The sequence below is a fragment of the Melanerpes formicivorus genome, unplaced genomic scaffold (assembly GCF_026170545.1).
Source record: "Melanerpes formicivorus ecotype bairdi unplaced genomic scaffold, bMelFor1.0.p_v2 SCAF_7, whole genome shotgun sequence".
Classification (NCBI taxonomy): domain Eukaryota; kingdom Metazoa; phylum Chordata; class Aves; order Piciformes; family Picidae; genus Melanerpes; species Melanerpes formicivorus.
The window spans coordinates 12140212-12153932 of record NW_027142359.1 but is presented as its reverse complement, the minus strand read 5'-3'; the positions used below and the strand labels follow the sequence as shown (position 1 = coordinate 12153932).

General features: G+C 39.3%; 1 protein-coding gene across 1 annotated transcript in view; it reads left to right on the top strand.

The window, feature by feature from the left end:
• Window positions 1-13176, top strand: part of SLC30A7 (solute carrier family 30 member 7) — a 29421-nt gene extending 16245 nt beyond the window's left edge. The window contains exons 9-11 of the mRNA XM_068141022.1: window positions 3888-3978; window positions 4990-5139; window positions 7342-13176. Of these exons, the coding sequence (XP_067997123.1) occupies window positions 3888-3978; window positions 4990-5139; window positions 7342-7389 (289 nt within the window). The 3' untranslated portion in view covers window positions 7390-13176. The remainder of the gene's footprint in view (window positions 1-3887; window positions 3979-4989; window positions 5140-7341) is intronic.
• Window positions 13177-13721: the final 545 nt, after the last annotated feature.

Below are 13721 nucleotides of genomic sequence, written 5' to 3'. Positions count from 1 at the left end.
TGGCTGTAGATTTTCAGCTATGGTATTTGAAGGGGCAGAGCTACTCTTGAGTTGTGGGGATTGAATATGCCACATTGAGTCTTAAGATTGTGGAAGGTAAACAAACACTGCTACCCCAAGTGTCCTCTATTTTCTATAATGGTGAGAGCACTAAATTAACTTCCTGCTGTGCTCTGACTATAACTGTCAAGGGTTCTTTACCCAGGATTTGTTTTAAGCCTTTCTGTCCAAGATGATGACAGTTTCAGAGCCTTGCTGGCTGTGTGAAGAAAGCATAGGCGTTAACAGGATAGAACCAGAATAGGTATGAGAGTTACCTGAACGTGATTCTAATTGGTTAGGTGTCTGTTACTTTCACTCTCCGTTGTTAGTGAAGCCATGTGTAGTAGTGGCATGGATTGTATCAGGTTCATGTCAGTAGCTTTTATCTACTTGAACATCTCTCACTAATGTAATAATGTAAGTGAAAGTGTGATATGCTGCTAACTCATTCAGCACACGTAGCCACTTTTGCTTTTGTGGCTTTGGAGGGGATATGTTTATGTCCCAAGTTCTGCTGTAGGTTAGCACCACTTTGAAATTCCACTGTCTTGCAAGGGAGTGTAGTATTTTAGACTGGTGGCTTGGTAATCAGAGACTACTGGAGAATTGTCTGCTTCAGCAGCAAAGTTTGAAAAAAACTCTCCACTTGGTGAGAACTCAGCATTTATTTATTTTCCTCAACAATATTTCTTGTAAATAATAAAAAAAAGGGGGAAGTACCAGCACACTAGCTGCTGCAAAGACAAGCAAGTGTATTTTGCACTAATGACTAATCCCTCAAAAACTGAAAGCTTGGTCAAATTCTCTAACCACATTTTCAGCCTGTTTGGTATTGCCATCTTTCCTAGTGTTTTCTTCAGTCACAGGAGATGGAACATATACTTTAAGTGCCTCCTGGTGATTAAATAATACTGGGTCTTAGTTAATGTTTGAGAAAAGAGCATACTGTTGGAGTGTGGTTTTTTAATTAAAGGTTTTGGAGTTCAGTATAGTCATGAAACAGTGGAATACCTGAGACATCAGAAAAAAGGATTTTTATAGTTTGTCACATGAGTTTGCCTTGCAAGAAAAGACTACCTTGTAAGGTAGTACCCCTTTGGATGTAGAACTGTATGCATGGGCTTCTGTGTTCTAACAGCATTTTTGGGGGCATATCACACCAATTTAGCTGTCTTTTGGCCTTTTCAGATTTGCAGAAGAAAACTTTGTAGCTGAACACTGTGTCTAAATTAGAGGAGGGAGGTGTGACCTGTGATGTGCTTCAACTTTCACTACTGTATCAAGCCACATCCTGATTTACCTCTATTCTTTGGACTCGTAAGATGTCAGTGTTTCAGCTGAACACCTTAACTTTAGCTTCTTTGTGAAGTTTGGATACAGGCATAACTTGTGTAGCATTAATGCCAAAAACTTGCACAGGAGGTTTTTCTCTGGGAGCTTTAGTGTGGAGCCACCTATAATAGGAGTAGTGCATCTTTTGTATATTAGTTGATTTTGAGCTTATAGATCCAACACCTGCTGCTTAAAGCTGCAGCCTATTACCTGGTGGGTAGAGATACTCTCTGATGCTTGAACACACCTTGTTGATTGCATAGACTTAACTTTGGAAGATCATTTTCTTAGGCAACAAGGTTTTCAGAATGAAACAGATCTTAATGTCAAATGCACCTTCAAATGAAGAGCTCTCTAGTAGGGTTTTAACTTCCTCTTTTCAGTGTGCATCCTGTGCCAGAAGGAATCAACAAGTTCATGACCAAATGCTTTTTTAGAATTGGTTAACATGCCCAACCTGCTAGTCTTAAATGGTCATAGGTGGTTTCTCCAAATCTCCTATTTGTCAACTCATGTCCATTCCATTGGGCAAATTTGATGTAAATAATTTCTGCCAATCAGTCTTTTTCTCTTTGTTAGATTTCTTTCACAGCGCTTTTTTTCACTCTTAGTGGCAAGCTCCTGCATTCCCTATCCCTTTAGTCCTTTCCCTGGAAAAAATCATGCAGCCTGGTACACCTGTGCTTTCTGAAACCTTTGGATGCATCTGTTAGAAGGCCTTTGTTAAATTTATTGAGGTGGAATCACTGAATCACTGTCCAAAAATTCTATATTCAGTTTGCATTCTGAACTTGTGTGTTGGTCTTTCAAGGTTTTTTTTTTAAGAAGCAAACCTGCATTTAATTAGTGAGTTAAACTGAAATCAATTCAGCAATGGAGTATTTTGGCAGCTCCAGCTCCCTTTGATTTAATGCTTGTGACACGGACATTATTTAGTGAGATGGGTTCATTGATAAGGGAACCTTTTCCCCTAAACTTCTATAATCCACTCTCTGTAGAAACTGACACTTCAATTAATCTTCCTTTAGACAGATTGACAGTTATTGCATTGCTAAATGTTTAATTGTCTCGGTGATGGGTCCAGCTTAGGCAACTCTTGCCTGCCTCTAATTGCTTCTTCCTATTTCGGAACTGATTCCTTGGTAGCAGTGCAGCTGTACAAGGGCACGCAATGGAGTGAGTGCATCAGACAGTCAATTTGGCTGGAATAACCAGTGTGCCTGCAAGGACACTTAATTTTAGGGTGGTGGTTTTTCCAGGGGTTCATTAGACAAGAGTCATACACCCTCTGATTCCCTCCCACCCCTGGCTAAGGATGAGCCAAGCAGTGAGCTGAGAGTTGATCAGCCACATACAAATGGAGCTATCTCTTTAAAAATGGAAGTGGTTAGGTCATACTATTCACTTTCTGCAAGCATACAGCTGGATTGTGCAGTGTGTTCTACATCACTTCATGAGATTTGAAACAAAGCTGGTGCAGTTTCCTTTCAACAAGCGGCCCAATTAATTTCTTACCAATGTGTTCTGGATGATTTTTAACCTGTCACTAGGTACGCCAGCGTTGAGCACTGAAATTCAGCTTATACATTTTGAAATAGATCATTATTTTTGGTCTAGGTTATTAGTTGACACATGCTCTTGAAATGAGATTACTATTGAACCTCTAGTATTGGGCTTTAGGTACTTGTTATCCTCTTGGAAATTTTAGGATGCTTTACTGATCCAGGCTTGATGCACTACTCCTAAACAAATAAAAAAATCACCACACTGAGTACTGAATAGGAGTATAAATGTTTAGTGTTAGTTTCAGAGTACAGGCTTTTGTGGGTCTCCTGGGTTTATTTTAAAAAGGTAGTAATAATTTTTTTAAGTGTATTAAGTTTCATCTTAGTTTGCTGATTAAACAAGACCATTTGGCAGGAAGGGTATCTCTGATTGCTTCCAAATGTTTTATCCTTGAGCTTGGATGAGACCCTACACTTAATTCACTTCGAGAATATGCTAAGTTGTCTGTTTCTGACAAAATGGCTTTGTTATAGCTGGACTGGTCCATGGTAATTGTGTTTTATGATCTCTCCATTATTATCTTAGTTCATAAGAGAAACATGCCTTAAGCCAAACACAAAACCAAAAACCATTTCAGTTTTTATGGTTAGTGTGAGTGGTTGCTGTTGAAGTAGGTTTTGATTTTGAGGTACAATTCTCAACTGCTTGGTTGCTTTTAAGACACTAAGAGAATTCATCTCAAATCCCGTGATTAAGCTGCCAGTCTTTTGTAACTGCCCACCAGTGGTCTCTGTTGGAAAATAGGGGAGAAGTAATCCTGCCTTTATTAAGACAACACAGCAATTTTGTCAACACTTTTGTTTTCTGTACCAGATTTACATGGCAGCTTCCTCAGCTTCTGGTGAAGCAATTGAAGAACAATTCAAGAGCACAGGAGGCATGTTACGCTGCTCTTTGTTCTGCATTTTGAAAGTGTAACAGCAGCTAACTTCCTTTTTTCTTTCCAGTATTGTTCCGCTTTTAAAAGAATCCATTGGGATTTTGATGCAGCGAACTCCTCCTTCCCTGGAAAATGCCCTGCCTCAGTGCTACCAGAGGGTGAGCTCTTAGGCCAGTTTTGGTTTAGACTTAAGGAGCCCCAGCTGTGTGTATCATGATATTTTGTGATGTTTTTCCAGTACTGCCTGTAAAAGGTTCCCTAGCTTGTACAAATGGAGACAGCAATTTGATTCTCATCGTTCCAAATCCCTGAACTCTTTGTAGCTTGAGCTGCATTTGTGTTTTAAAATGCACCATGTTGGTTTAGAAAAATGTATTGAGACTTTCTCTCTCCAAGTACTTTGTGCAGATCCAAGGTGTGTAATGATTCTCTGTCTTGTTCAGTTTTTATCTCCCTTAGAATCTAGTTCTCAGTAAAGTGAGGTGGACTAAAATTGCAATTGTATTTACGAGAATGTGTATTTGAGTGTCTCTTCCACTACTCCTGTTTAACTTTCCTGTTACTGTGTCATGACCTGAACATGGAAGCACCTTTTCAAATGTAATTCAAAGCACTTGCAGGAGCATTGTCTTCCCTTGGGATGTTACAAGATTTTAATAATTGTATGGAGGGTTTGCTAAAATGGGGGGTTGGGGGGGATTTTGACAGAGCAAACCTAAACCCTCATGAAATACAGAAATATTACTATATTTCTGTTAATAGTTGGAGTTGCTCTCAAACTGTTTTATGAAAAAATACTCTCAATTGCAAAAATGGCTATTTTAATGGAATGCTCTCTCAAATCTAGTAACCCCAGATTTTCTGTCTTGGACATCACTGTTTTCAGAAGTAATTTCAGTAAAATATATGTAGAGTGTAAATGCGGCAAGGTACTAGGTCATGACATATCCATACAATCTGTCTGGTTTCACCTTCCTTACAATTACTGAAGTGTAGTAATAAGGAATACAAGTGAAACATAATCAGTTGAGCAGTAAGCTAGAAGTAGGAGTTCATTTGCTTCTGTAAAACAAACAAACAAAGCAAGCAAGCCTACCCCAAACCACAGTGTGTTATGAACAAACATTCTTCTGAAACGATGTGCCTTTCGATTTTTCCTCTATTTTTAGGTACAGCAATTGCAAGGAGTTTACAGTTTACATGATCCACATTTCTGGACCCTCTGTACTGATGTTTACATAGGAACTTTGAAGTTATTAGTGGCTCCTGATGCTGATGGGAGGTGGATTCTAAGCCAAACTCACAATATTTTTACTCAGGTATGTCTCATTAGTGGAAAGTACATCCCAAAATGTAAATTGCTTGTCATGTGATGTAATATTGTAATTCTTACCAAGAAAAATTAAATGCTTCTGGTTTTGGTATTGGTTTTAAAGAGCTTCTGTGCTCCAGTGGTTTGCAACAATTTTTAAATGGAATTACTGTAGCTCTCTGCTTTAGGTTTTGATGCCGCTTAATGGAAATAACAGCTGTAGTTCTCTGAAGTCTATCAGATGAAGTTGAAACTCCATATGGACTTACAAGGAAGCATGAAAAAAGATGAGGCTTCCCTCAAGATAGGGCTTTCAGCTACAGACTGGACCTACTGAAGTTTTCCATGGTGCTGTTGCTGTATTTATGTCATTCATTTCTATTCCTCTAAGAAACCACGGGTGCTGGATATTTTGTTGTCTTACAGTAACATCTGTGCTCTTAGACCATCCAGAGCCAAGTATGCTGGTGTTAGTCCTGACATTGGAGAGCAGCATTTGAAAAAACTTACATCTTTCCATAATGTCCTTTCTCTGCTTTTGAGTAAAGGAGAATTCTGTGACTGAAAAGGAGACAAATATTCCAGTTTATAATCAGTGTTTTAGGTAACAAAATATTGTCAGCTGAAGGGTAGTATTTTGGATACATAAAATCACTTACTTCCGTAAGTTAGTTGGACAGTAAAGAAAGCAGGCTTCTGATTGGGTATGTTTAATACTGTAAATACAAAATGCTTCTGTCAGCAGTTTAATTAGTGCTTGCATAAACCTTCTTTGCAATGCTTTCTGCAGTGGGGAAAGCCCTTGTGTGCTTACGTGCATGTTCTTTCCCTACTGTCCTGGCAGCTTGTGTCTGTGATGGTGTAGTGAATCGTTTCTGCATCTGATAAGCCCACACTCCCATGTCCCCCAGTTTGATAACATTTATTAGACATTCCAGACTGGATTATTTTGTTTGAGATTTTCTTGTGCACTGTGCATACTCCTTTTCTGGACTCTCAGGAGAAGCACTACTGAAACCAACCCTCCGACGTTCTGTCTGAGTGCATGAATTCTTTTGAACTCCTTAAAGTTTAAGGAATTTGTAAGTAGTCGGTCATGGGGAACTCAGTAAAAATAAACACATTCTTTCATATTTGTTGTGTTAGAGATGTAGGGAAGGAGGATTTATGGTTATGAATGTTCTAAAATAAAGCTTTATTCAGAAAGTTAGATACTTTTTGAGAGATTCCATCATGTAGAGTTCTAGACTGAGTAGGCAGAAATCTGCATGGCTTATTCTGTGCTCTTTGTAGTTTGACAGGGGTCTCAAGTCTCCAAACAATTGCTGTAGCTGCGCTGGTATCAAGCCATGTGTCTAGGAAGGGAATTCAGAGAATGAGGTTTATCATTGGTCTTTTCTGACCTATGATAATAAGTGGAAGAACAGTTGGAGCAAGTAGAGACTTTTCTCTTCAGTAATATTTGCCCTCATTAATCTAATTGATAGTTGGTTTTGCCACTCGCCAAGCTAAAAGCTGATGGATAGTTCACAACCTGATCTGCAGTAGTGTTCAGTGTAGTGCTTCAGGATGGCATTGCGTAACCAGTGACATCGTTGCTAGCCTGCTGCTGAGGTGAAAATAACTTGTTTGGGTGTTTTTTTAATGTTATTTTATACTGAATGAAGATAAACCCAAGTCCTTCTAACCTAGCTTAGTATGAGTTCTGAGGAGATAAATGCTTTCAGTACGATTTGCAGACACTAAAATAACTTGAGATAAAGGGATTATGATGTCATGTAAATTCACTGTAGCTGTTATTTCTTGCTAAAATCTGGTGGTAGAACTGGTCCAGACAACAAATTCTTATGCCCTTGTGCTTAGCTCCATTTTAAACTGACAGCTCTTCATGCAGCTTGCTTTTCACAGAGCTTTTGTGACAGTTATTTAGAATGGCTCAGAAAAGGCAGTGTAGCAGGGCTACTCTTAATTGCATAATTACATCTGTGCACTTCCCTGTGTACCTTCATACAGCTCCTCAAAGTCTGGAGGTTTCCAAATTGCCAGTATCTCAGTGAGTGATGTGCTAAAGTGGAAGATAAACTGCAGGAAAAGAAGACACTGAGTTTTTTTGCTGGATAACTTACTGGTGTGGATGAGTGTTGCAGATGATTAAATTGTTTTGGCTTTACAGGTGGTGTTTGTTTAACTCTCCTTTTCTTTTCTACAGGCAGGAGTAAGACAGCTTTACATACAGATTGATGTCGCAGCCATGTAGTGCATCTCTGAAATTGTGCTGTTGGACCAAAGTTTTCTGTACTGTAATGTTACAACAAAAGTACTTCTCAAGACAGAGCCTGCCTCCACCGCTGTTCTGGAATTGACTGAATAGATTTCTGCCCTTGGGCTGTGAGTGAAGTTCCCTTCAAAGGAGTAAATATTGAATGAATGTTATGAACTCTGGGTCTTGTCTTTTTGTAGCCCCTAAACTTGTACGGTTTTGAGAAGTTTTTTACTTACTGAGATTGTGGTACTGCAAACTGTCATGTCTTCAGTCAAGCTGCTGAAACCACTGCTGATTCCCATAAACCCAGTGTTACCAACAATTGGAAACTTGGTTTGTAGATAATGTCACTACAGCTGACATGCTTCGATGTCATTGTATGTCTGTAGAATTGTTTGTACTTTGCAAACTTAATGAACCAAACCATATTGGGTTTTCAAAGTGCCTTTTATATCAGGAGAGGTATTTGCCAGCATAAATATGGAGCATCAAAGGGGTTTTTTTACTTTGATGAGTATCTTATACACAGTCTGATTATTTACTGGTGATGTATGTGGGGGGGTTGTGTACTTGCATAACTGTAGATGTTAGACTTCCTTTACACCTGCAGCTTACCAAATGGGCAGAAGAATTCTAAATGTAAAAGACAAAGCTGTCTTGGAGAGATTTGCTTATGAAACGAGCTGGGTATTTTGTTGCACAGATCTTGTGGCAATTATTTTGGTCAGAATGTTAGATTTATCTCTTCATACTGTTGAGAGTAATGAGACATTACATGATCAACTCGTAATCACTGAAACAACCGGTAGCTGAGGGAAGATGATGATGGTAGAGGCAATATGTGAAGTTTTTTGTCTTCTAAGTTACATGGCAGGAACAATTAAATCCCTAATTTGTTTATCAAAGCTGAAATCTCCTGGATTTTAATAGACTGCAATAATTTTTACTGAAGTGATGGACAAGGTAACTTTTGCCTTTCCCAGTACTGAAAGTGGCAGTTCCCAGTGGTTATACCAGAAATGGAAATAAGAACCATGGTTCATGCTGTTTAAGATTATGCTGTTTTCCAGTCTGGCAAGTGTGATACTTTTGACTATCTTACTGTAGCCTCCAGTGTTTTGTGAGGGGAACAAAAAAACCCCAACTTTTTAGTGCAGTAAGTTTTGTTTTGGTGTTTTTTTTTGTTTTGTTTTGGGTTGGGTTTTTTTGTCCCCAGAAACATTAGTCTGTCACGTTTTTCTAGCATTTATAATCATTTTACTCTTTCAGATTTGTTTTCCAAGACAATCTCCTGTATGGTGTTAGAGATGATAATTCCACTATGCTATAGTAGTTAACTTCATAATGAAAATTTATAAGTTTTACTAGCAGAACATTGTGGAGTAATAAACAAGACAGGCATGTTTCTGATAAATCATGGCTGATACTGCTGGTATGGTGTTTCAGTACTCTGGTACCTGATCTTTGGTGATACTGAAATCAAGGCCCTCTGAAGCAGATGGTGTCTGTGTATCAATAGCTAGGCACTATGGGGGTTCTGAAAAGTCCTTCAAAGAAATGGTTTATTTGCCACTGATGCTGCTGAATTCATGACAGAGATGAAGAGTTTCTTGCATTCATTCTGGTGTTCTTATTTTCATCCCGTAACATGAGAACATGGTGGTTGTCTTTCATGGTTTAACACCAACCAGCCTCCAAGCACTGTGCGGCTGCTCACTTGCTTCTTCATCCCCACCCCTGGTGGGAATGGGAGAAAAATCAGGAAAGGAAAAGTCAGACTTGTAGTAAATCAACCAACTTAGTAATTGAAATATTACTATAATTGTAATAAACAGGAAGGTAACAGAAAGATAAAACCCAAGAAAAGGCAAGTGATGCACAGTGCAGTTGCACACCACCCACTGACTGATGCCTGCGCATCAATCTGCCACCTTTGGCCTCCCCCAAATCCCCTACTGCTACCTTCCTCCAGTTTATGTACTGAGCTTGATATTCTGTGGTTTGGAATGTCATTGGAACAGGCTGCCCAGGGAAGTTGTGGAGTCACCATCCTTGGAGATATTTAAAAGGTGTATCGATGTGTTGAGGGACATGGTTTAGTGGTGACCTAGTCAGCTGTCTTGGCCATGCTGCTTCCCAGCTTCTTGTGCACCTGCTCATTGGCAGAACATGAAAAACTGATAAAGTCCGTAATGTGGGATAAGCGCTACTCAGCAACAACTAAAACATCAGTGTGTTATCTACATTATTTTCATGCTAAATCCAAAACACAGCACTGCACCAGCTTCTAGGAAGAAAATTATCTGTCCCAGCTGAGAGCAGCACAACATTACCAAACTGATAGGTGGTTCCTGAATTTTTCAGATGAGATACTGCAATATGAATGCCGGTTTTCTACAAAGCTTGGGCATGTGCTCTTGTGCTTGGAACTGAAAACTGAGTGTAATTAAAAAATAGAAGTAAAAAGTTTCTAAGCTTTCCAGTCTCCTCTAATCTTTGGAGCCTTCTTTATTACTGTTGCTCATTTCTGATCTTGTTTGCTTTTCTTAAGGATGCAGGTGCAGAGTGCCCTTTAAGCTGGCTGAACTATTCCATGTATTTCTCTTCTGGTCTTCTGCATGGCACCCTGTCAGACTCCCTCTATATTTGCATGTATGTTCACAGAATAGCTAAATATGGTGGTGATTATACAATACAATACCCCAATACAAGGGGTACCTTGTATTGGTTTGTAGTATGTTGCACGTAGACTGCTTCATGTTTGTTCACTGCATGATTTCTTCATTATGGGTTTTTTGGTGTTAATGTTACTACTATTTGAAGCTAGAGAACTCATAACGTTAAAGGCAAGCACTGGGCAAGCAGGCTTTGGTTAAACTCATTTCTATACCAGCATGTTTGGGGACTGGACTGAGTATTCCTGAACTTGCTGAAATACTCAAGTGCTGTGCAAGCTGCTGAGCTTGGCCATTGTTGTAGTTTTCGTAATAAAAAACCAACTTCTGCAATTTGCTTCCAGCTGAGAATCTGCCCAAGTGGCAGCTGGGTTGGTTTGATGGTGGTGTGGTGCTTTTTTTCTTTTTTATTTTTTTAAAGATTTACATCCACAAACTTTGTAACTATAGGGAATTGAGTGAAAAAGTCTGTAAGCTGGCTAGAACTACACAATATTGATTTTAGTAACTTTTGACATCATTTTGTTCCTTATGACTTACACGACTGTCAGAATCCTATTTACAAGACTGAGTTTTCTAACCAAGGCAGCACTTTCTGCACTATTTTTAAGGACAACATTATGCTTTTATAGTAATAAATGTATCATTTGCTAAACGTAATAGAGGATAGTGTAGAGAAGTCATATGTAAAGTAGACTTGAAGTCATTTAAGACTTTCTGAAAAAGGACAAGTAAGCATCACAAAATTCTACAAGACAGTAGATGATACATATCCAGTAAGGTACAGTCACATCTAGTATGTCAGTGAAAGGAATGACATCTGATTTTTATTTTTCTTTTCCCCTACTAAGGGGATACTTGCTTAGAAAGTACAGATCAGGCAATTGAAAGTGCACCTTCTTTTGTCCTGAGAGTCAAAGAACCATTATTTTGTTTTGCTAATAACCTAACACTTTGCTGCTTATGTAACACTTTGCTTTTAATACTTCATTGGAGATGCCATTATTTGAAGAAAGACTTATGTGAATGAAGATATCCAGAGATGGATGAACATCTGCAGATCATCTGCTAAAACTCAGCTTCCTGGTATCCAGTACTGAATTTTGAACCAAGTTTTCCAAGTATGATTTTCTCATGTTATCACATAGCTGAAGCTTACTGTGTGGTTCCTGGTCTGTCTTTGTGTGTTGTTTCTTTTCTGTGACTGGAAACAGTAACTTAGAACCACATTATCCCAAACACCAAGCCTGCAAACAGTATGATTTTTAAAGGACCTACAACACAGAAGATAAAACCAAGTGCTACAGTAGAAGAAAACTGGTCATGCTAAGTTTGTAGGTCTCTACATAGGCATAGTCTTACTCCTTAGACCAACAGGGCCCCTACAGCCAGCTGTATGACTTGTGTGATTTGCTGGACTAAGACGGAAAGTGCTAGTCCAAATATTACTCTGCTTTACATGTAATACTGCTTACTCAAATGAAAGTTTAATTGCATCCTTAGTAAGAGCTGCTGACACTATTTTTATATAAAAATTGAAGCTGCTGCTACTAATAAAATGAACCTGAATTGGCTCTTAACAGCCATATTGTTTTTTCCCTGAAGAAGTAAAGCTTATGTTTAAAGGTGAAGGAAAGAAATGGTATCTCTCTTCAAACCGTTTTAAGTAAAGCTCTTTTGGGAATGTAAACAAAATGCAAGAGGCATGAGAATCTGCTGCTGAGCTAGTTTTACACTCTTTGCACCCACTGTGCAATCACATTTTCATGTTCATGGCTTTTCTCTCACAGTACAGATTTCATGCTTCTATAACATGCAAACCCTGATCAATCCTCATCTAAAAAGATCTTTAAGTATCAGTTCAGTGCAGCAGCTTTAGTTACTAGTTAAGCCCTGTCCTGTTTTCCCCAGCAGCCATCAGGGTCCTGTTTCTATCATTCTTGACAATCCCACCCCTTGTAAGCATGTTTGGGAATGGGTATAGAGGGATTTGGGTTGACTTTTTTTTTTTAATCCATTTCTCTGATCCCTAAGGCTGACTCAGAGGTTAATTCCTACTTTACATGCCTATGAAAAGCCCTATCTGCAACTTGCCAGGATTCCCTTTTGGATTTCTTCCCCATTCAGGCCTTGTTGCCATGACTGTAACTGCTGGGACTTCATTGGCCAGAGACTGCTCTAATGTGAAAAGGCTGCCAGTCGTGCTTCTGCTGTGCCTGGCATGTGAAAACCATGTATTTCACTCTTTGCAAATGTTGATTTGTCTACCTGTCTGTTTCAGCAACTCACAAAAGATTCCCACCTATGCAGTAATGTGGCAGAAAATGTGTTTTTACCCATCTGTTGTGCCTTTCCTGTCCCATGTGCGCTGAAGCCACTCATGTATGCTGGGGTCTTCTACAAGAGTTAAATGAATCACTACAGTATTTTGGCTGAAGTATGAAATATTGTGAATAAGGAAACTACCAGTCATTCATGGTAGCATACAGCATATTGCCTTTACCTTTAAAGTACAGGGATTGCTCTTAGCAGTGATCTTCCATGGAACAGTGCAGTCTATCCAAGTATCTGGAAAGGGCAGCTCACTAAAATTCTGAAGGTTGCATATGATTTTGGTCCAGAATGCTAATGTTTAGTAGCTTAGCCATGACTTGTCCCAAGTGCAATATTAGATTTTTAATGCAATCTTTTCTACTTGAATATAAAATGTTAAGTGTCCTGTATTGCTGAAAAGATATGGGATCAAAATTTCTTTCCAATAAATCTTCAGTTAAAAAAACTTGTATATGCATACAGGCCTGCTTTGTTCTCATACATAGTGTGAAGATTAACTCGTTGAAATAGCAACCACAGTAACCCATTAGCTGATTTACAAGGGAGTGTGAGAATTCTTGCAGTCTTGTTTTCTGAAAATTGGCTGAAGTGAACTGTGGCTGCTGCAGTTTGAGTCCAGCATTAACAGATGAAGAAATCCAGTTTGTGTTGCAGCCTTCTGAAATGAGAAACTGTGTGGCTTCTCTGTTTCACTAACAGGCCAAAAGGTAAGCACTTGGTTTTCTTCCTTTAGACATCCTTTCAGGCTGGATGTGAGGAGGAGGTTCTTCACCATGAGAGTGGTGAAACCCTGGAATGGGTTGTCCAGGGAGGTGGTCGAGGCCCCGTCCCTGGGGGTGTTTAAGAGCAGGCTGGATGAGGCTCTGTCCAGCCTGATCTAGTGTGGGGTGTCCCTGCCCATGGCAGGGGGGTTGGAACTAGATGATCCTTGTGGTCCCTTCCAACCCTGAATGAAACTATGATAAGAACTTTCTCACCTGTCTGTGAGATACTCACCCAAGTGTGAAGATGGATATGGACCCAACAGGTTTTGCACACTGATGTTTCTTTTGGTGAATACATTTCTGGAAAGGTGCAAAGCAGAACTGAACATGCAAAATGCACGTAGGTGGTGGGCTTGGGTCATGTACTACAGCACGTGATGTCAGACAGGATACCCGGTGTGCTTCTTCAGATCTCTGATGGCATGTACTATCATAATCCTCAACATGCAGGTGTCAATGAAATGAATCAGACACAAGGTTTTTAAGTTTTAAAGGTATCTGAGAGTTTCCACTGTCAGAAGATGATGCCAGCAGGTGCAGATAAAATGAGTGT